The sequence below is a fragment of the Procambarus clarkii genome, chromosome 14 (assembly GCF_040958095.1).
Source record: "Procambarus clarkii isolate CNS0578487 chromosome 14, FALCON_Pclarkii_2.0, whole genome shotgun sequence".
Classification (NCBI taxonomy): Eukaryota; Metazoa; Arthropoda; class Malacostraca; order Decapoda; family Cambaridae; genus Procambarus; species Procambarus clarkii.
The window spans coordinates 320,298-342,694 of NC_091163.1; the positions used below are offsets into that span (position 1 = coordinate 320,298).

A 22,397-nucleotide genomic window follows, 5' to 3' on the forward strand; every position below is an offset into this window, starting at 1 on the left:
ATATATCTACGTTAATTTTAACTCCAATTAAACAAAATTGACCTCATACATAATGAAATGGGTAGCTTTATCATTTCATAAGAAAAAAATTCGAGAAAATATATTAATTCAGGAAAACTTGGCTTATTAGGCAAATTGGCCTTGCATTGTAGGCTGAGAAGTGCGTTCTGGCTACTAGGTACGACATATATATATATATATATATGTATATATATATATATATATATATATATTGGTGTATACTGGCAGCAGGTTTTCTTTCAAACATGTTTCATTGAATATGACCGCATATTCTGTATTTATTATTTTCTGGTTTAGGGCTTCTATCCCTCTAACTATTTTCTTAGCATCAGGGCTTAATTGGAATAGGAGTTCTGAGAACTCCTATTCCAATTAAGCCCTGATGCTAAGAAAATAGTTAGAGGGATAGAAGCCCTAAACCAGAAAATAATAAATACAGAATATGCGGTCATATTCAATGAAACATGTTTGAAAGAAAACCTGCTGCCAGTATACACCAATATATATATATATATATATATATATATATATATATATATATATATATATATATATATATATATATATATATATATATATATATATATATATATATATATATATATATATATATGTATGTTGTACCTAGTAGCCAGAATGCAGTTCTTGGCCTACTGTGCAAGGCCTGATTTGCCTAATAAGCCAAGTTTTCCAGAATTTCAATATTTTTCATTTTTTTTCTTATGAAATGATAAAGCTATTCATTTCATTATGTATGAGCTAATTTTTTTTTAATTTTAGTTAAAACTAATGTAGATATATGACTGAACCTAACCAACTCTACCTAACCTATTTTAACCTAAACTAACATAACTAAATCAATAATGTATGTTCTTAATATAATATAATAATATTTAAAATAAACCAATAGGAAACAATTTATTGAAAACAAAGGAACTCACTCGGCCTATTAGGCAAATTGGGCCTTGCATAGTAGGCCGAGAAGAGCATTCTGACTACTAGGTACAAGACACATATTATACATACATATTATATATATATATATATATATATATATATATATATATATATATATATATATATATATATATATATATATATATATATATATATATATATATATATATATATAAAATTTTATTTATTTATTAAGGGAACAACTTGACATGTATATGAGAATTCAAACTGTAACAAATATTAATTTACTGTTTTTAAATTGTCCCAATTGTGAGCATTCTTTTTGTACAAGGTGCCACTATGTTCTTATTAACATAAATTTCAATACAATATCAATAGTACAAAATTTCACAGCAGTCAATCAATATTTATCATGAAAGGTATGGAGCCATTAAAGTCTCCCTTTGATGCTACACTGTACCTAAACTTAAAAAAATTAGATGATCTTAGATACACTACCGTAATGTATGGAGTACCTGGGGCCAGAAGCAGTTATGCAAGTACTTACGAACGTGTACATCTTTCTTCAATCTTTAATATATGTAACCAAAGCTGTCAAACAGTTTACATGTATCAAAACTTCCCGATCAACTGTCGTTATTGTTATAAACAGCCTCCTGGTGCTTTGGAGCTCATTAACTGTTTAATAACTAAACAAATCCGCTAAAGATTGAGAAACGATGTACGGGTTCATAAGTGTTTGCATAACTGCTTCGTGAATCAGACCCCTGGAGCTTATCTTGTATCCTCCTCGACTCCTGACTGTTTTGCTTCTCACCATCAAAGGCATTAACCACTGCAGTAACCATTACAGTAACCTAATTACAGTTTAATATATATAAATAAATAGAACTATTCTCTTCCTAGACACTAAAACTGTACGAGTGTACTAACAAAATTAAAAACAATTAACCTCAGTACAGTCATAAGCACCTAAAACAAGATTAATTTATAATATACAGTACTTATCAATGAATGAGACATAAAAAAGAAATATGTTAAAAATAAAACCAGAAACTAGGTAACCAAAAATAAATTAAATGTAAAATGTTCCTACCAGTATACTAATTTAGAAATCATTATAAAAATTTACCTATCAACAAAATCTAACCATAATGCTGTAATATCATTTGGTTCATTAAATAAAGAAATACACATTTCTATGATTATATAAATGTTAAATATATTTGCCATATAGCAAACAAAAAATACAAAGCAATAAATTAATAAATCATAAAAGTATGGCTTAGCTCTCTCTTTCCACTGCCCAGGTTGACAATGCTCTACCTATGGTGCAGCAACCAATGGAAAATTGAAATGTTTGTATTAAATGGGCAATCCAAGTACCTTTAAGCAAGCTTTAATTGTTAGTACACCATAGGTCCACTTGCAGTCCTCTGGACTCCAACTGGAAACAAACTAATTGTAATAGGGCATTTTTTTTTATGTAGTATGCAGAGCCAGGGTGTTCCATAACATGAAGACTACAGACTAGGCTAACCCTTCATGCTTATGGTTACCATCCTACTCAAATCTGGAAAACAGTTTAGTGGATTTAAATTTATTTTTAGCTTTATCCGTCAAGGCTCTGCAACTGTTGTGAATTACATGCACTACACTGTGTCGAGCTACGTTAACATCAGCTAAAAATTCTCTTTCAAAACCCTGTAGTACCGAGACCCTTCCCTAGATATCCCCAATAAAGCATAGTATTTCAAGTTCCCATTAGTAAGAAACAATTACCATGATCCTCCACTTTTACAACATTAATAACTCATTTATGGAGATTATATAAAGATGAAGACTTAAAACATTGCTTTAATTGGAAAAAATGTAAGTTATGATACTTGTACGTACAATACATGAAATAAATTCAAGCCTCATAGATAGTCAACCAACAAAACTTTCAATGTGGTTACAATATGGTAATTGTACACCACACAGGCCTTTTAAGGTTCACTTGTGCAGTTTTCTGACACTGGACGCTAACATTACAGCTAGTGAGGCTTATTATATTGTCTTCCATCAACCCACACGAGTGTAAAGTTGCTTCTTGAACACTATTAGCGTGTGCGTCTTAGCACTGGGTTGCGGAGCACAAGTGCTGATTCAGCCGACACAATTGGGAGTTCATTATCACGATGGTAGATAATAAGGTGACTCACACTGTCGAATGTGCGCGATTTTGTCCGAACCTGAAAGAGGAATACAAAATAAAGTACCTAATTTCAAGAAGTGCCGGACCAACTGGCCTGTGGTGGATATGTGGGCCTGCAGGCCGCTCCAAGCAACAGCCAGTTGGATCATGCTCGCAAGCCAAGCCTGGCCCCGGGTGGGTTTGGGGAGTAGAAGAACTCCCAGAACCCCGTCCAGGTACAATTCAGGTACAAAGTACTGTAATCACTTACACAGGTGATTAGATAATTTTAAGTAATAAAATGACCTGACTTTTTTTTGCAACTACTGTATTTAAAATAACATAACATAAAATAAAAGACCAGCGTTGAATGTAATGAAACGCCATTTTCTGGGTGAGACCCGTCGGCTCCCCAGAGCTTTACCGGCTGATATGCTAATGTCAGACTTTGGCATCAGTTATGTGTATGGAGTTCTAGGGCCTACCGGGGACCACGGCCAGAACCTGGCCCCCTCAGAGAGGCAAGGGGAGCAATGGCCTATAGAAACCCCCGTGTGGTTGGAAGCATTCTATGTCTGCCATCGACCGAGTCAAGCATCCAGAAAGGTAAGCATTCCAAAACAAACCCCTATTCTGGTGAAAATTGCTACCTAAAGCCGAACTAGTGGATAGAACTCTTCAACAGAAAAGACCCCCACCAGATAGATAAACAAAAAGAAAAAGAAAACCCTGCAAGAGGACAGCGTACCCAAGCGGAACAGAGCCGGCCGCTGTGATTGGTAAAGACAAGCTGCACAGTACCCTGCGCCCCACCAGTGCAAAAATTGCCCCTTACTCTAAGGCGAACAATTGAGACAGAACACCCGAGCACACAAAGAGCGGCCGAAAACCAAGCAGTAAACGGCCAAGCAGGGGCAGGACCCAAGGAACTTGTGGAAGGGGGCCCCAAGCCCCAAGGGCAGTACTTACAGGGCACCTAGGGAAGGGAACCCTAGGCGCATGCAGCCCGAGTACTGGAGAATCACTCCCGGCTCACGCACCACCTAGAAAACAGACACCACACTCTAGGTACAGTGCTGAAACAACCACTGGAGCCGGAGCACATAACCGTTGCCCATAGCATCAGCCGAAGAACTGATGGGTGGATAGCCGGCGTGGGAGGTCTGGGGCTCCCCCTTCCCCCTCCCGGGGAGGGGGGAGCTGCACAGACAGCGGCGCGGTGAAACGTATGACGTCATACTAGTTTCCTTGTTTTCTGTTGAAGAGTTCTATCCACTAGTTCGGCTTTAGGTAGCAATTTTCACCAGAATAGGGGTTAATTTTGGAATGCTTACCTTTCTGGATGCTTGACCCGGTCGATGGCAGACATAGAATGCTTCCAACCACACGGGGGTTTCTATAGGCCATTGCTCCCCTTGCCTCTCTGAGGGGGCCAGGTTCTGGCCGTGGTCCCCGGTAGGCCCTAGAACTCCATACACATAACTGATGCCAAAGTCTGACATTAGCATATCAGCCGGTAAAGCTCCGGGGAGCCGACGGGGCTCCCCCCAGAAATATATATATTCTTAACCACTGCACTGCGCCACATTATAATATGACACCCCTGTGGTACGCCAAAAGAAAATTATTTAAAAAAAAATATTATTTTATCATCTTATATTGTTAACATGTGGACTTTGATCACAGCAAACTAAAATAAAATATTGTATGTGACATACTTTAGCTTTGATGGAGCTGAGAAGTTGAGCAATTTATGGGTGCTTAGTGAGTAGGTGCCCGAACATGCTCGACCCAGCCACCCCGTGGGGCAGCAGTTGCCGTGAATATCATTTGTCATAATTATTTCAATGTTTTTCATTCGCTTCTCTGTTTTCTGGGGGGAGCCCCTTTGGCTCCCCAGAGCTATCCAGGCTGATATGTATATCATTAGACCTTGGCATCAGTCAGTGTGAATGGAGTTTTAGGCCTACCGGGGACCACGAGCCAGAACCTTTTCCCCTCAGAGAGGCACGACGAGCAATGGCCTATAGAAATGCACATGAGATTTGGAGCATTCTATGTCTGCCATCGACCGGGCCAGGCACCCAGCAAGGTAATCGCCTCAAAACAAACCCCTATTCTGGTTAAAACGACTAAAATAGATAAGTGGACAGAACTTGCCAAACGAAAACGAGCAAACAAGCATGACGTCACACAAGCCACTCCACATGTCTGCGCAGCTCCCCTCCCCTCCCCTCCCCTCCCATCCCTGGGAGGGGGAAGGGGAAACCCCAGACCCACCGCACCAGCGATCGACCCTCCAGTTTTTGGCTGCTGTGATTGTGGCATGGTCATGTGGCTCCAGCTCCAGATTATCTCTGTGTTGTGCTGTGACCTTGGGTTCAGTACTGTTCTTATGGTGGCATGCGAGCTGGGTGTAATATTCACAGGTACTCGGGCTGCATGTGCTTAGGGTTCCCTTCCCTGAGTGCCCTGTAAGTATCACCCTTGGGGCTTGGGGTTATCTTCCACAAATCACCTTGGGGTCTACCTCTGTTGGTCTTTTGCTGCTCGGTGATTGACTGCCCCGAGTGTATTTTTTTTTCGGCCCTTGTTTACCTAGGGGTAAGTGGTAGTTTATGCACTGGTGGAGCTCAGGATACTGCGCAGCTAGTTTTCACCTCTTTCAGCAGTCGTCTCTGTTCCTCTTGGGTACGTTACCCTCTTGCGAGGTTTTTCTTTTCTTTTTGTTTCTGCCTAGTGGGGGGGGGGGTCTGCCTTGTGTCCCTTGCCCTCAGTTATATTAGTCTTGACCTCCGGTGTTTGGTGGTACCCCCCTGCTTGGCTCCCTGTGAGTGGATACATCCCGGAGGTTCAGTTTTGGTTCTGGCAGACCAAACTGCTCTGAGTCTAGAGTTTCTGAGACTGGCAGTTTCTGGGGTTGCCCCTTCTGGGGTGGTGACGGAGGAATTCGAGTTCATTCCTCCAGTCGTGGCTCCGGGGTCTGACCAGTGGGCCCCCTTTCTTCCTGTTTTTCCGGCCGCCCCCGTCTATTTCTTGTGAGGCTTTGGAGGATGTCTCGCCCCCAGGGCCTGATGTGGAGGTTCCCAGGGTTGGGGAGGAGCTGACATGGGGGCCTTGAGCCCTGTTGGACCCTGCCTGAGTTTTCCAACCCTCAGAGTAGGGCTTTCTGTTACAAGGAGTGGGGTTTTCTTTTCCCCCCACTGCGTACGAATTGGATTTGGGTTCGGCTCCTCCCCGGGGTTCGGTTCTGTATCCCTGCGGGTTCTTCAGTTCCGTAATTCCAGAGGTTTTCGGCTTCCCGCGTCTTGCCTACCGAGGTGCAGGCGGCCTTTGCAGCTTACCTCCTGCACGACTCTGATTATGCCTCTATAATAGATCTGTCTTCCTTCAGGTTTGGGTCTTCGTTTCCATACTGAGTTCGTTATGAGGTTCCAGAGCCATCCTGGCTTGCGGACTGCCCGTTGTTGTCGTTGGATGCTTGGAATGCTTTCTGTTGTACCTGCACGCTTGAGTGGCACAAGGCGTTGATGGTGGTCCAGGTTTACCTGGGGGTGCGATTTTGAGCACCTTAACCCCTGCACTGCGCACCTGGTTTCGGCAAAAACTTCTTGGGGCAATTGTCAAGGACATATTCTAGTTGTTTACATAAATATTCAGGTAAATTTAATGTCAAAATGCTTCCAAACTCTACTATTTTCATTTAAAAACACAGAGTAATGAAAACATTAAAAAACATTAAAATATAGCCTAATTAAAAAAAAAAATAGCACAACTCTCAGAGCGCCTAAAGGCGCTTTGCGCAGTGCAGGGGTTAATGTTTGCTTGTTCGCCCCTGCCCCTTCTGCGGGATGTGGGTGCAATTCAGCTTCACGTGCAAGTTCCCTCCCTGTCTACTGCGCTTGTGCTGAGGACTTGGGTGCTTGTGTCTTGTTGGCTTCGGTCTTGCGTTTCTTTTTCCTCCTGGAGCTATCTTCGGATTGGCTTATGGAGGATGTTGAAATGCTTGGGGTCGTTCTTGGGTCTAGTACCTTGGTCTCAGTTGCTCGTGCTTCGTCTGTGCTGCTGAAGCTATTTGCGCCGATCTTGCGGGATGCGGTGTCGCGGTTTTTCGCTGTGCATCTTGCGTGTCGGCAGGTTGTGCTCGCCTCCTTTGAATCTGCTTGAGCCCTTGCTCTTAGGTTTTCTTCGCCCTTTTGTCCCTTGCTGTTTGCAGACTCTGCGGTTGAGTCGTATTTGCAGGTGGCTTCTTCCAGCTGTCGTCCAATGTCCGACTTGTTGGTTCTCCGGGATCCCGGGGGAGGGGGAGAGAATCCCTTTCGGGATTCCTCCCGAAAGGGTCGTGCCAGGGCTCAGGGTTCTGTCCGTCGGGGTAGGCTACAAATGCCAGGTTCGGAGCTGGCGCTGCCTTCGGTTCTATCTGCGCCTGGTCGGCGAGGTGATCGCTCTGTGCGCAGGTTGGGTTCTCGTAAGGGGCGTCGGCCCTTTCGCTTTTTGCCCCATTGACAGGGAGATGGGGGGGAAGGTAGTCTTGCTCTGTTCAGTCACTCCTGGTCTCACGATTTGTGGGCTTTTCGGGTCGTTTCCCATGGCCTGCGGTGGCATTGGGTGGCCCCTCCTCCTCTGGGGGGTTCGAGGCTGGCCTCTCCTGCTCTCTGTTGGGTCATCTCGGAGTGGGTGCGCTTGGGAGTGGTTGAAACTAGGCCATCTCTCAGGTGGGTTTCCAGCCTGTTTCCGGTACCGAAACGGGACTGTGTGGACCTGCAGTTCATTCAGGGCTTGCTCTGTCTGCACCCCTGGGTTTCTTGCCCCTCCTTTCAGATGCCAACTCTGTCCCAGGTTCAGCTTCTGTTAGAGCCGGGCTCTTGGATGGTGTCTCTGGACCTCAAGGACGCGTATTGGCACGTCCCGATTTATCCGGGTTCAGGGACTGGCTCGGGTTTGTTGTGGGGCATCTAGGTTATCGCTTTCGTTGTCTCCCATTCGGGTTGAACCTGGCGCCTCGCATGTTCACATGCCTCACTCAGGTCGTGGTGGCCGTCTCCGTCTTTTAGGTGTTCAGGTGTTGGCCTATCTCGATGACTGGCTGGTCTGGGCTCCCAGTCAGTCCCCGTGTCTGCTCGCAAGGAATTTGGTGCTTTCCCAGCTTGCTGGGTTTGGGTTCCTGGTGAACTGGCGAAAGTCCCATCTGGTCCCCCTCCCAGGTTCAGACTCGGCTGGGTCTTGTGTGGGATTCTTGGACCGCTTCCTTGTTTCTCCCTCCAGAGTCTCTCCTTCAACTGTGGTCCCATATGTACTTGTTACGGGGGGCTTCCCGGGTCATGCGGAGGTTGCTCAAGGGTCTGTACGGGAGCCTGAACTTTGCGATGATGGTCTACCCACCGGGTCAGGTTTGGCTTCATCGGCTGTTCTGGTTCCTTCGGAGACGTCCCTTCCACCTCTCTCGCAATTGTTTTGTTCGACCCCCGGGGGCCTTGTGTCGGCTGCTACATCGCCGATTTCCTCTTTGGGTTTTTCATGGTTCAATGTCTTGGTGCCATCTTTTCTGGCACGGGATGGGGCTGCTGCGTTCCGGAGGGGTCCTTGGTTTGTTGGTGCTTGGTTGGTCGGGCCGGGGGTGCGTCATATTTTGTTATTCAGCGGCGGCCCTCCGCTGTTATTTGTGTGCTGCGGCCTCTATGTCTGGAGCGCGCTTTGAGTTGATCCGGTTCTGTTCTTCCCTGTTCGCGGGTATTTACCCAAGTATAGTTACAGGATGAGAGCTACGCTCGTGGTGTCTAGTCTTCCCAGCACTCTGTCATATAACGCTTTGAAACTACTGATGATTTTGGCCTTCACCACCTTCTCACCTAACTTGTTCCAACCGTCTACCACTGTTTGAGGAAGTGAATTTTCTTATATTTCTTTGGCATCTGTGTTTAGCTAGTTTGTATCTATGACCTCTTGTTCTTAAAGTTCCAGGTCTCAGGAAATCTTCCCTATCGATTTTATCAATTCCTGTTACTATTTTGTATGTAGTGATCATATCACCTCTTTTTCTTCTGTCTTCTAGTTTTGGCATATTTAATGCCTCTAACCTCTCCTCGTAGCTCTTGCCCTTCAGTTCTGGGAGCCACTTAGTAGCGTGTCTTTGCACCTTTTCCAGTTTGTTGATGTGCTTCTTAAGATATGGGCACCACACAACTGCTGCTTATTCTAGCTTTGGCTAGAATATGCAGATGAAGGTGTCCCCGGGTTGTCCGCCGTGTTATTGCCGCTAGCCTGCCTGGGTTTTTTCCCCATGCCCGTGGTGTTCGTGGCTTCGCTGCTCTTGCTGCCGTATCCTTGCTGTCATTCGGGCGCAGATCTTTTGGTGTTCGTACGGGGGGCCTAGGTGCTCGTTGTCTCGTGTTATTCCCGGGCCCTTTCGGGGCTGTGTCGCCTTGGGTTGGCGTTTGCTGCCGGTTGTCTCGCTTCCGATTAGGGATGCGTGGTGACCGCCTCCCGGTTCCGTCCCTTTCACCTTCCTCTGTGGGTAGTTGGCTCCGTGGAGCCGACAGGGCTCCCCCCAGAAACCCAGCGTTGAATGTAATGAAATGCCATTTTCTGGGTGAGACCAGGAGGCTCCCCGGCAACCCTCCCTCCCTCCGGTCGGCGTATTTTTTTTCGTGTGTTTTGACATCCAGTCTCAGAACTGATGGGTGAATAGCCGGTGTGAGAGGTCTGGGGCTCCCCCTTCCCCTCCTGGGGAGGAGCTGTGCTGACAGCGGTGCAGTGACGTGTGACGTCATACTAGTTTGCTTGTTTTCTGTTGGGGAGTTCTATCCACTAGTTTGGCTTTTGGTAGCAATTTTAACCAGAATAGGGATTTGTTTTGGAATGCTTACTTTTTTGGATGCTTGACCCGGTCGATGGCAGACATAGAATGCTTCCAACCACACGGGGGTTTCTATAGGCCATTGCTCCCCTTGCCTCTCTGAGGGGGCCAGGTTCTGGCCGTGGCCCCCGGTAGGCTCTAGAACTCCATACACATGACTGATGTCAAAGTCTGACATTAGCATATCAGCCTGGTTTAGCTCTGGGGAGCCGACGGGGCTCCCCCCAGAAAGGCGCATATTTTAAAACTAGTCTAATAATAATAGAGCAATAACTAGAATTTTAACAAATATTTTAAGTTTGGACGCTCATCATCACAAAATACTTTATATCTTTCCAGTGTTCTGACATAAATGTTCATGTTACATCTTTCATTTTGGTATCAAATTGTTCGCAATCAAAAGGCGTGCATTTTAAAACTAGTCCCATAATATTAGCACAATAAATAAAATTTTAACAAATATTTTAAAATTTGGCCCAAAAACGTATTTATAATCTTTCAAGTGTTTTGACATCAAGTTTCACGTTACATCTTTCATTATGGTATCAAAATGTGCGCAATTTAAAGGCGCTCATTTTGAAACTATCCCAAAGTCGATCGGATAAAAAATGACTTTTATACAAATATTTTTTTGTTGGTGTCATTTTTGAGTTCAATGCTTGGACTCGGGAGAAAAACTGGTAACGCGCTAAAGCGCCATAAGAGCGCGAAAGTGTTAAATTAATTAAATTATGTGGAATATTGCTATACTCAAAATTATGGAGCATGGTGACACATATATTATATTCTAAGATCAATCAAACAGTGTTTTTGCTGTTATTACACTTTATACTGTACAACATTATATATAACTACATTTTTGTGCACCATAATGAACCACAAAGATCGTGTGATGAGAGTTTATATACACAGGACAAGAATTCAAAGTTAGCCTATGGCCAACAGCCGAGTGTGGCAGGGGCTGCCCCAAAAACATTTTTATATAATTATTTCAGTGTCTGTGAATGTTTTTATAACTATTTTTTTGCAGTAATATTATTGAATAGTGTGTAATTTGTGGAATTTATATAGTCAAATGTGTGGAACATCACTATTCTTAAAAAATATTGGGCTCATATATTGCGACACATGTACATTATATTCTTAGATCAACCAAACAGTGTTCTTGCTGTTATTATGCTATATACGCACATTATATGTCACTATCAACATTTATATGCACCATAACAAACTAATAAGCAGTTCTGTAGGCATAGTGATGAAATCAAAACACAGCATGGAGCCACATGATACGAGCAGATGACACCACCAGTCATGATGCAAGACAATGCCTCCAATATTCTACACTGACCAGCTACAAAACTGTTGTTATTACCACAGTCCTATCATAAAAAATCCAGAATATGAATCCACTTCCACAAGGTTATATTGTGAAGGAACATGGTCTCTATTTTTTTATTTATATATACAAGAGATCTTACATTCTTGTAAAGCCACTAGCACCCATAGGATTTCAGGCAAGTTCTTAATCCTAATTTCTTCCCCGGAATTCGACCCGCCAAATCGTTTAACAACCAGGTACCCATTCACTCTTATGTGAACAGAGGCTACAGTTAAGGATTGGCACCCAGTCACTCCTCCCTGCCCAGGATACAAACCCAGGCCAGAGCGCTCGAGAAGCGTCGGGCGAGTACTTTACCACTCCGCCATGGGGATTTTATGATGAGTAGATGCAGGAAACAATGGCTAGGTGCTATCTCTCTCTCTACCTCATGCTGTGAATATCATAACAAATATTTTATTCACTGATTTTTTAACGTTGTACATAATCTTTATCATAGTCAGGATCATCTATGACACTTAGTGAGCCAGCCAGAGGCTTAGGGCTCGCACAGGAATATCCCTGAAAAAAATATAAAATCTAAGACACTATAAATGCAAAACATTATAGCTACTAATTTTATGAGTTACTAAGTGGTGCTGTGGCCCATAGCTGCACAGCAATGCTGTGAGCTGCTCCTGCATGCATCAGCCTTGGTCACTCTCTCAGTACTGAGGCTCTCACAGCCAGTACAGATGCTAACCATTTTTTTCTCAAGATGGCATCTGTTTAATGGAGTCCTGAGGCATAGGATATGAGCCTCGTTGTGTAGTCGTGGTAGTTTTGAATAGCTCCCTATACCTAAAAATGCCATATGGTGCTCTGTGCACCCCCGATTGGGTGCCTTAGGTCACTCTGTGCAGTGCAGTGGTTAAACATCAAAGTAATCACTTAAAAATTCAAACTAAAGATAATTTTGAGTGAAGACAACACCAAGTTCCAAGCACGGGGGCCTTAGTTTCCCTGTCTTGCCATTGTAACTTCTTCAGAAATAGAAGAGAAAAAGAACACTGTGTGTGTGTGTGTGTTCTTTATCTCGCCAATCAACAGCATGCTGGTGGGAAACATGGCAGGCACATAACTGTTGCTAAACAGATTAGCCACTAATCACCAAGTCAGTAACTCTCAGTCCATCCATGTTAAACCTCAGATTTACTATTACTAATGAATAAACTGTAAACCCATCCCCTGAGAGTAGTAGTTAGTGTGTTCCTTAAGAATCTGCACAGAAGAAATGAAAACTATAGTAAGCTTTGAGCTGTGCACTTTATGTTTTCATGTCACAATGTGCTAAGTCTACAATAGTCTATGCCATGAAGGGCGCCTGACAGCTGGATGGACAGCTCTTAGGATTCGTAGTCCTGAAGTTCTGGGTTCGATCCCTTGTGGCTCCCGGAAGCTACCATCTCCGATGTAAGTGCTATCAGTCGCAGAGTTTTCTGGTCTACCAGGGACCCAGAGACAACCTGGTCCCCTCCTAGAGGTGCAGGGAGTGGAGGGGGGCAGGCCACTGCTCACAGGCCGCTCCACTGTCAATTCTCCTCCGATGTGTAGCTGGTGTTGGGTTTGCCACCAGTGTTTTTCTTAGATTTTTGTTTTGCCATTGTGGCTGTTTTTTGCACTTTGGTACATGTGGGCCAGTAGTTTAATGCACTTAAAGCTGCATGCATTCAGGGTTATCCTTCTTGGGCACTCCCTAGTGCTTCCCTTACACTGCAGGGTTTTCTTCCCTGTAGTGTTCAGGTTGCATCCCTTTAGAGGTCCACCTCGCTTGTGGTGGCCTTCGCTTTGGGGCAAGTCTAGGGTTTATCACTTCAGTCTTTTCCCCAGTTGGAGTGCCTTGGCTATGGGGTGCACTGGTTGCACACATGTTGCACTACAGCACTCTGAGGTAGGTTTTCCCAGCTGTCTCAGAGGCTGGGTTGATTTAAATAGAAATGTTAAGAATGCTGGCATTGCATCCCAGTGCCTGGGTGTCTTGCTTGGATTATTCCCTTCAGGCCCTGGTAATCTCTTGCAGGTTAGGGAGCCTCTGGGGTGCCTATGATTTTGCCCTCTCTTCTTGCAAGATGAGGGTTGTTTGTCATCTGTGCCACAGGGCGATGTTCATTCCGAGTGTCTCTGCTATGCTGCCTGTTGAATTGGTGACACCTTCGGCTCCGGGTCATGTGGGGTGTGTTCCCGCCATGTTACTCTCTGCCTGAGCCCTCTTGTTGGTGCTTGGCCTTTCCAAGCAGTGTCTTGTCTTCGTGTTGACTCTGTGAGTGGTCTAGAATATGTGCCTGTTTGGAATCCCCAGAGCTGCCCATGTTAATTTTCAACAGGACCCCAAATGCCCCCCCCCCCCAACCCCCCAACTTGGGGGGTTGGTCTCCTCTCACTTGGCCCTGGCTGCACCTCCTCTTCCCTCCCTGTCGGCCATGGTTCACTCTCCTTCTGGTCCTCCTCATCCCTGCTTCTGGACTCAGGATGTGTGAGTGTCTCAGAGTGGGGTTTGTGGATTGCGTGGCTTCAGGGATTCCCTCTTATGATTCAGGCCCAGAGGCAATTGAACCTCTCAGTTCCACCGAAGCTTCTGGACCTTCTTCCTAGACAGCCCCTTCCTTTGAGGACTCTCCCCTGACCTCTGCCGGTGTTCCTTTGGTGGTGGGTGTAGATGATGACCCTGCCCCGGGGCTTGGCGGAGGCAATGCTGGGGCTGTGGTTCCTTTGACTCTTCGTCATTCCTGGCATTTCTGTGGAGAGTTTTTGGTTCCAGAGGGTGTTTTTTTTACCCCTTCTTTCCTGTGAGTGTTGGTTTGTGTGTGGCTCCCTATTGTCCCCCCCTGGGTTCATCTCCGGGTATGGGTATGCCAGGGGTGTTCTTACAGAGGTGTCTTTCCTCGTGGGTTTTTCTCTTGGGCGGCTCTTGGGGCATTTTCCCATCTCTCCGGTGTGACCCAGATACCTTGCCGGTGGTCCTGGCTTTTTTTGCATTTGGGCCTCCCCCCCCCCTCCCTCTCGTGTTCATTGTGAGGTTCTGGAGTCTTCCTGGTTAGTGTACAGTATTCAGTTCTCTCGAACCCTGGTGCTTTTAACTGTCCCACTCGCTTGAGTGGTGCAAGGCTGTGAGTGTGTTTCATGTGTTTTGGGGGCTTATCTTTTGGGCCCCTTCAGAAGATATTTGAAATGTTTTTTGCCTGTTTACTTTGTTCTCCCTCCAGTCTGTTGGAGAGCTTCTACTTTGCACATATTCCTTGCTGTCTGCATCAGTTGGCCTCCACGTCCATCTTCACTTTGGTTCTGTCATGCATTTTCTGGGTCTCCTTGGCTCACACTGGTCATGGGTATGCTCGGGTGTAGTTCTTTTGAGGGGGTTATGGCCTCGGCCGTGGCGTCGCCACCAGCTTTTTCGATGCTGTATGCTCCTCTTCTGCAGGATGTGGTGGACATGTTCTTCTCTGTGCAGCTTGCATGTTGGCTGGCTGTGCTGTCTCTTTCTTTGGATTCAGCTTACCCTTACCCTTCTTTCCACCTCTTCTTTTCTTCACTCCTCTTCCAGAAGGTTGTGTTGGTATATTTTTCTGTCGCTGGACTCTGTAGTCATATTCAAGGCCTTCTTTTCGAAGTTTGGCGGTATGGGCAAGCAGGGACTGCACCTGGTTGTGGTTGAGGTGGGCCATTTGCTAAGCCTGAGGCCAGGTTGCGAGCGCCTCCTGTAGCTGCCTCATCTGTGCTTTGTCAGCACTGTTCTTGTGAGGCGGCGTCTATGGGATCGCACTAGCACTTTCTCTGTTGGTGGCTAGGTGTAGGGCGGCTGGCTCCGTTTGCCTCTGCCTGGTCCCAAGGTTGTGGGCCTTGAGGTCATTCTGCTGGCCTTCGGTGGGGTTGGTCAGTCTCCGTCTTTGCGGGGTTTGGGTCTGTCCAGGCTGGCTTTCTCTCCCATGCCTCAATCAGTTCATTTCCAGTTTTTTCTCGCCCTTTTGTTGTTGAACTGTTTTCTTCCTTGCATTCTTTCCCAAGACCATTCTGTCCGAGGTCTGTCTTGCTTCATTGGGGCCAAGTGCATGGGTGTTTTCCTTAGATTTTCAGGACGTTTCTTGGCATTTCCCTTCCATCCGTGATTCAGGGATTGGTTCCAGATTGTGGTGGTGCCTCAGACTTGCTACTACTGAATTCTCCCTTGGCCTGCTTCTGGCACCTTCTGCATTTCCCTGCTCGGGTCATGGTGGTCCGTCTTCGTTCCTTGGGTGTTTGACTTTTTGGCCTGCCTTGACGACTGGCTGATTTAGGGTCCCAGCCAGTCCTTCTGTCTGCTAGCCAGGGGTCTGGTTCTTCCCCTGTTTGCTGGGTTCGGTTCCTGGTGTCATGACGGAAGTCCCAGTTGATTCAGACCTGATTTTGGACTTGGTTGGGTCTTACCTTGCCTTGCGATGATTTCGGTTGCTGGTCTGGTCAACCAGGCTGTTGGACATGGCTGCTCGCAGCCTGATGTATGAATCACAGCCTGCAGGCGATGAGTCACAATAACGTGGCTGAAGTAGTTTGACCAGACCACACACTAGAAGGTGAAGGGACGATGACGTTTCTGTCCGTCCTGGACAATTCTCAAGATGATTGTCACAATCGACTTGAGAATGGTCCAGGACGGACCGAAACATCGTCATCCTTTAACCTTCTAGTGTGTGGTCTGGTCAAATCACAGCCTGATTGATCAGGTATCCTTTGGAGGTGTTTATTGAGTTCTCACTTGAACACTGTGAGGGCTCAGCCAGTTATACCCCCCCCCCTTATGTGTAGTGGAAGCGTGTTGAACAGTCTCGAGCCTCTGAGAGTTCTCCCTTAGCGTACCTATTGCACCTATGGTTTTCAACGGGGGTATTCTGCACATCTTGCCATGCCTTTTGGTCTCATGTGATGTTATTCTTGTGTGCATGTTTGGGACAACCCCTCTAATATTTTTCATGTATAAATTATGATGTATATCCCATCTGAGCTCTAGAGAATACAAATTTAGGCATTTTAGTCAGTCCCAATAGTTTAAATGTTTTACTGAGTGGATTCTAACAGCAAAGGATCTCTGCACGTTCTCCAGGTCAACAATTTATCCAGCTTTGAAAAGGGGCTGTCATTGTGCAACATTATTCCACTCTAGAGAACACTAATGCCTTGAAAAATTTAGTACTTGAGAAATTTAGTCTCAGGAATTTCAGTAAGCCCCACTGGCTCACTGACACCCTCCCTACCTCAGAAAGATAGGTTCTTACATTATTTTTTAAAATGAAGGTTGAGCGTACTGTGAGCAGTGGCCTGCACCCCTTCTTCCCCCCAAACGAGGGGAAGAGTGAGATGAACGAGCAGATATTGGGTTATAACTTTTTCGGTTATTTGTTTACATAATTTAAGTAGTTCTATGGCTGTTTTCGAGTCTGCAGGTATCAGCAGCAGCCAGCTGTGGTTTGTTTTGTCTCGCTGATTCTTTGGATGTTTCCCTCGGTGGTGGCATAAATGAATAACTTAATATATAAATGCCACAGCTCCCTGTACCTCTGGGAGGGGACCAGGTTCTGGCTCTGACTCCCCGGTAGGCCAGAGAACTCCGCGACTGATGGTACCTAGTAGTTGGCACCAACATTGGAGATGGTAACTTCAGGGAGCCATCTGAACTCATCCAGAAATTGGCTTTTCATTACATTCAGCATTAGTTTCATACAATGCCAGCCTCACTGTATGTCACAATAAACTAAATTTTTTATGGAGCACAATGAAAAAATGAAATATTGAAGGCGTACGATCGAATAATAAATGCATTCTTGAACTCCTCAGGCACATGCACAATGCAAATAGTGCATGTGCCAGAGTTGTTCAGGGACATGGGTTCAATCCTATCATTTGGCTTTCATACTGTGTTGTCTAATTTTCTATCATATGTTGCTGATGCAGACATATTGCATACTGTTATATTGATAACATTGCACTTTTTAACATTAGTTGCACATAAAAAACTCACCACTCCTTCTGGGTCGACCAAAAGCAAGTGTTTTTTTGTATTGTTCTGCATTCCAGTCAAGACGTATTGGCCAACAGTCCCTTGAGACTCTCTCACTAGGAAGTCTCCATCCTGAACAAAGAAATAAAATATTACACATTATTATATGCCAAACAAATATTATCAAAATACAAATACAGTGTGAGTGTGTAATTACCTAAGTGTAATTACCTAAGTGTAGTTACAGGATGAGAGCTACGCTCGTGGTGTCCCGTCTTCCCAGCACTCTTTGTCATATAACGCTTTGAAACTACTGACGGTCTTGGCCTCCACCACCTTCTCACTTAACTTGTTCCAACCGTCTACCACTCTATTTGCGAAGGTGAATTTTCTTATATTTCTTCGGCATCTGTGTTTAGCTAGTTTAAATCTATGACCTCTTGTTCTTGAAATTCCAGGTCTCAGGAAGTCTTCCCTGTCGATTTTATCAATTCCTGTTACTATTTTGTATGTAGTGATCATATCACCTCTTTTTCTTCTGTCTTCTAGTTTTGGCATATTTAATGCTTCTAACCTCTCCTCGTAGCTCTTGCCCTTCAGTTCTGGGAGCCACTTAGTAGCATGTCTTTGCACCTTTTCCAGTTTGTTGATGTGCTTCTTAAGATATGGGCACCACACAACAGCTGCATATTCTAGCTTTGGCCTAACAAAAGTCATGAACAATTTCTTTAGTATATCGCCATCCATGTATTTAAATGCAATTCTGAAGTTAGAAAGCATAGCATAGGCTCCTTGCACAATATTCTTTATGTGGTCCTCAGGTGATAGTTTTCTATCTAGAACCACTCCTAGATCTCTTTCTTTATCAGAATTCTTTAAAGATTTCTCACATAATATATAGGTTGTGTGGGGTCTATGTTCTCCTATTCCACATTCCATAACATGACATTTATTAACATTAAATTCCATTTGCCAAGTGGTGCTCCATATACTTATTTTGTCCAGGTCTTCTTGAAGGGCATGACAGTCATCTAAATTCCTTATCCTTCCTATTATCTTAGCATCATCAGCAAACATGTTCATATAATTCTGTATACCAACTGGTAGATCATTTATGTACACAATAAACATCACTGGTGCAAGAACTGAACCCTGTGGTACTCCACTTGTGACATTTCTCCATTCCGATACATTGCCTCTGATTACTGCCCTCATTTTTCTATCAGTCAGAAAATTTTTCATCCATGATAGAAGCTTACCTGTCACCCCTCCAATATTTTCCAGTTTCCAGAACAACCTCTTATGTGGAACTCTGTCGAAAGCCTTTTTTAGGTCCAGATAGATGCAGTCAACCCAACCATCTCTTTCCTGTAATATCTCTGTGGCTCGATCATAGAAACTGAGTAAATTCGATACACAGGATCTTCCAGATCGAAAACCATACTGTCTGTCTGATATTATATCATTTCTCTCTAGGTGTTCTACCCATTTAGTTTTGATTAGTTTTTCCAATACTTTCACTATTACACTTGTCAATGATACAGGTCTATAATTGAGGGGGTCTTCCCTGCTGCCACTTTTGTAGATTGGAACTATGTTAGCCTGTTTCCACCCGTCTGCTACGATTCCTGTACACAGGGATGCCTGAAAGATCAGGTGAAGTGGAATGCTGAGCTCAGATGCACATTCTCTCAGAACCCATGGTGAAACGCCATCTGGGCCAGCTGCTTTGTTCTTACCGAGCTCCTTGAGCATTTTTTCCACTTCGTCTCTAGACACCTCTATGTGTTCTATGTTGTTCTCTGGAATTCTTATTGTATCTGGTTCCCTAAAGATTTCATTTTGTACAAACACACTTTGGAACTTTTCGTTTAGTGTTTCACACATTTCCTTTTCATCTTCCGTGAATCTATTTCCCATTTTCAACCTCTGAATATTATCCTTTACCTGCAATTTGTTGTTTATGAATTTATAGAATAGACCTGGTTCTGTTTTACATTTGTCCGCAATCCCTTTTTCAAAATTTCTTTCTGCTTCTCTCCTCACTGCCGTGTAGTTGTTTCTCGCATCTTTGTATCGCTGGTAACGTGTGTGTGTGTGTGTGTGTAATTGCCTAAGTGTAATTACCAAAGTGTAGTTACAGGATGGAATCTATTCTCGTGATGTTCTGTCTTCCCAGCACTATCATAAAAATGCTTTGAAACTACCGACGGCTTTGTTATCCACCATCTTCTCACTTATTCCGTCTTCCACTCTGTTTGCGAAAGTGAATTTTCTTATATTTCTTTGGCAGGTTTGTTACATTAGCTTAAGTCTCAGGAATTCTCTATCAATTTTATCAAGTCATTTTCATCTTTCGTCTTTCCAAAGACGGTAAGTCTTTCCGAAATTTCCGAAAATGACGGAAAGACCGCCAAGAAATTTCATACTGTCACTGAGAAATAGACCAAAGATGGGACACCATCAAAGAAATCACCTGATCACTATACGAATGGCGATACACACACGCATCAGAAAGACCAGATGTGTTGTGCAGGGCAGTAAGGTGAACCTGCGAGGTATCTCACAAGGCCCGCCTGCTTGAAGAGACATAGCCGTAGAAAAATGCCTGGGTTTCGATACAGAGCAAGCAGCGCTTGAAACTAAGGCTGGGTCGGCCACCATGGAGCCAGGAGAACCACTCACCCCTGATATAACTCCAGCCGAGCCAGAACTCGGAGGGAATAGGTACAGGAACCCCCCACCTCGACCAGTCCTGCAGAAAAGTGTCTACTGCGAGGGACTCGCAGTCAGGGACTCGCGCTACGTACAGTGGGAGACACCGAGACCACGCCGACATGACGAGGTCCACCTCCGGTGCCCGGACGTCCGACAAAGCCAAAGGAAGGAGGCAGCAGTGACCCTCCAGTCGATGGAAAAGGAATGAAGCATGACAGGCTGTCTGCCAGGATGTTGGACACACTCTGAATGTGAATGGCAAGAAGAGCTAAACCCTGAGAACTCAGCAGAAGAGCATCCTGAACCTCAGCAGGGGTAAGCCGAGAGGAAGAAAACCTCCGAAAAGACGAATCCAAGGGCACCCAAAAACGAACCTGTAGGGAAACCCTACCTACCACATTTGCCAGCGGATAAGACGCACAATGTTAATATATATATGGCAGAAGTATTAATGGAAAACAACAAGATATAAATCACTGATACCTAATTATGAACGATGGACAATAATGGAAAAACAAAAAATGTGGCATGGTCCGACCTGATTACCTATTAACCTGACAAGCTTATGATAGTCAATACTGTACCACTTTTTGTTTCCTTTATCATTGCTGAATTAGAATCCAGTGTGAGGCCAAGTATCCAATTGTTGACCCCTTCATTCCCAAGAGTGAGCTTTCCCCGTGCAATGTTCTCTACGTGCTGTATACATAACATCTTATGAATAACACTTCTAGGTCAACACATACAATGAATGCAACATACCTGAAGAAGAAGCAGTTCTGCTTCTTTTCTGCTAATAGCACCATGGAACCAGGGTTCCCGCTGCAGCTGTAGCCGCTGATTGAGAGGAAGAGGTTTTGTGGTCCCGCCCACTGCTCCACCTGCACCTACCCCCAGTGCCCCTGCTGTTACGCCACCAATAGCACCAGCGCCACTACTGCTACCCACTCCTCCGCTTAGCTGAGACAACTGCATGCTGAAAGGTTCTGAGAAAAGGTATCTGGTTAATAATACACACTCCTGTACTGTAATCTACATAATGCATAAATTTATTTTATGCAGCATTATTTTATATTGAAAATTATACATACATACACATTTTATATATATATATATATATATATATATATATATATATATATATATATATATATATATATATATATATATATATATATATATATATATATATATATATATATATATATAATCACACACATACTTGGAGAAAGGACACGAAGAAGAGAGCCCAGATGTAATAGCACTCACAGAAACTAAACTCTCAGGCATCATAACAAATGCAGTGTTCCCGCAGGATTACTATATAGTAAGGAAAGAGAGGAAGGGGAGGAGGAGGAGTGGCCCTGCTGATAAGGAAGGACTGGAGTTTCAATAAGATGAACAACCCAAGTTATGAATATTACAGAGACTACATAGCAGGCACTATGACAGTGGGAGGACCAAGGATAATGGTAGAAGTAATATATAACCCCCACTTATTGACAGAACACCCAGACAGGAGTATGACAGGAACAACATGGCAACTATTAACATAGAGAGAGCAGCTTCTATTGCCTGTAGGAAGAAAGCTAAACTGTTGATTATGGGTGAGTTCAACTATGGAAAGATAGATTGGGTAAATAGAGAACCACATGAAGGGACAGAAACATGGAGAGCCAAGTTATTAGACATGGCGGCAAGAAACTTTCTATGCCAACATTTCCTCTACAAGAATGAGAGGAAATTATGTACAAGCCAGATTTGATCTGATATTTACCCTGAACAAGTTAGACATGAGGGAAGTCAAATCAGAACCCCCGATAGGAATGAGTGACCACAGTGTCCTAGCATTTGAGTAGCTAATGGCAGTAGGAATAACCCATCCAAGAAAAGGATAAAAAAGTAAAAGGTTGCAATACCAAAGGGCAGGGAAACTATAATAGAAAATTTTCATTAGGAATACCATGGGAGACAGAGCTCAGAGGAAAGTCTGTACAAGACAAGATGGACTACATCACACAGAAGTGTCAGGAGGCAGAAAACAGGTTTATCCGTACCCAGAAAGAAAAAAAGAAAGAAAAGCAAAAGGGAAATCCTTGGTTCAATCAGGCATGTAAGGAAGCAAGGCAACTAAGCACAAGGGCATGGAGAAACTACAGAAAGAACACGACACCAGAGAGCAGAGAGAAATACTAGAGGGCCAGAAATAGGTACCACAGTGTGAGGAGAAAAGCAGACAGGCAGTTTGAAAATGACATAGCAAACAAAGCCAAGACCCAACCAAAACTGCTATACAGCCACAGCTGGAGAAAAACAACAGTGAAAGAACAGGTGATGATACTGAAAAAGGGAGAGGATG

General features: G+C 44.3%; 1 protein-coding gene across 3 annotated transcripts in view; it reads right to left on the minus strand.

Moving 5' to 3' along the window:
- Nucleotides 1-1,122: 1,122 nt before the first annotated feature.
- Shc (SHC-adaptor protein) overlaps nucleotides 1,123-22,397 on the minus strand; it is a 221,206-nt gene continuing 199,931 nt past the window's right edge. For all 3 annotated transcript variants that reach the window (XM_069324231.1, XM_069324230.1, XM_069324229.1), the window contains exons 8-10: nucleotides 20,801-21,024; nucleotides 17,342-17,452; nucleotides 1,123-3,173 (exon numbers count right to left, since the gene is read on the minus strand). In XM_069324231.1, coding sequence (XP_069180332.1) covers nucleotides 3,042-3,173; nucleotides 17,342-17,452; nucleotides 20,801-21,024 — 467 coding nt within the window. In that variant the 3' untranslated portion in view covers nucleotides 1,123-3,041. The remainder of the gene's footprint in view (nucleotides 3,174-17,341; nucleotides 17,453-20,800; nucleotides 21,025-22,397) is intronic.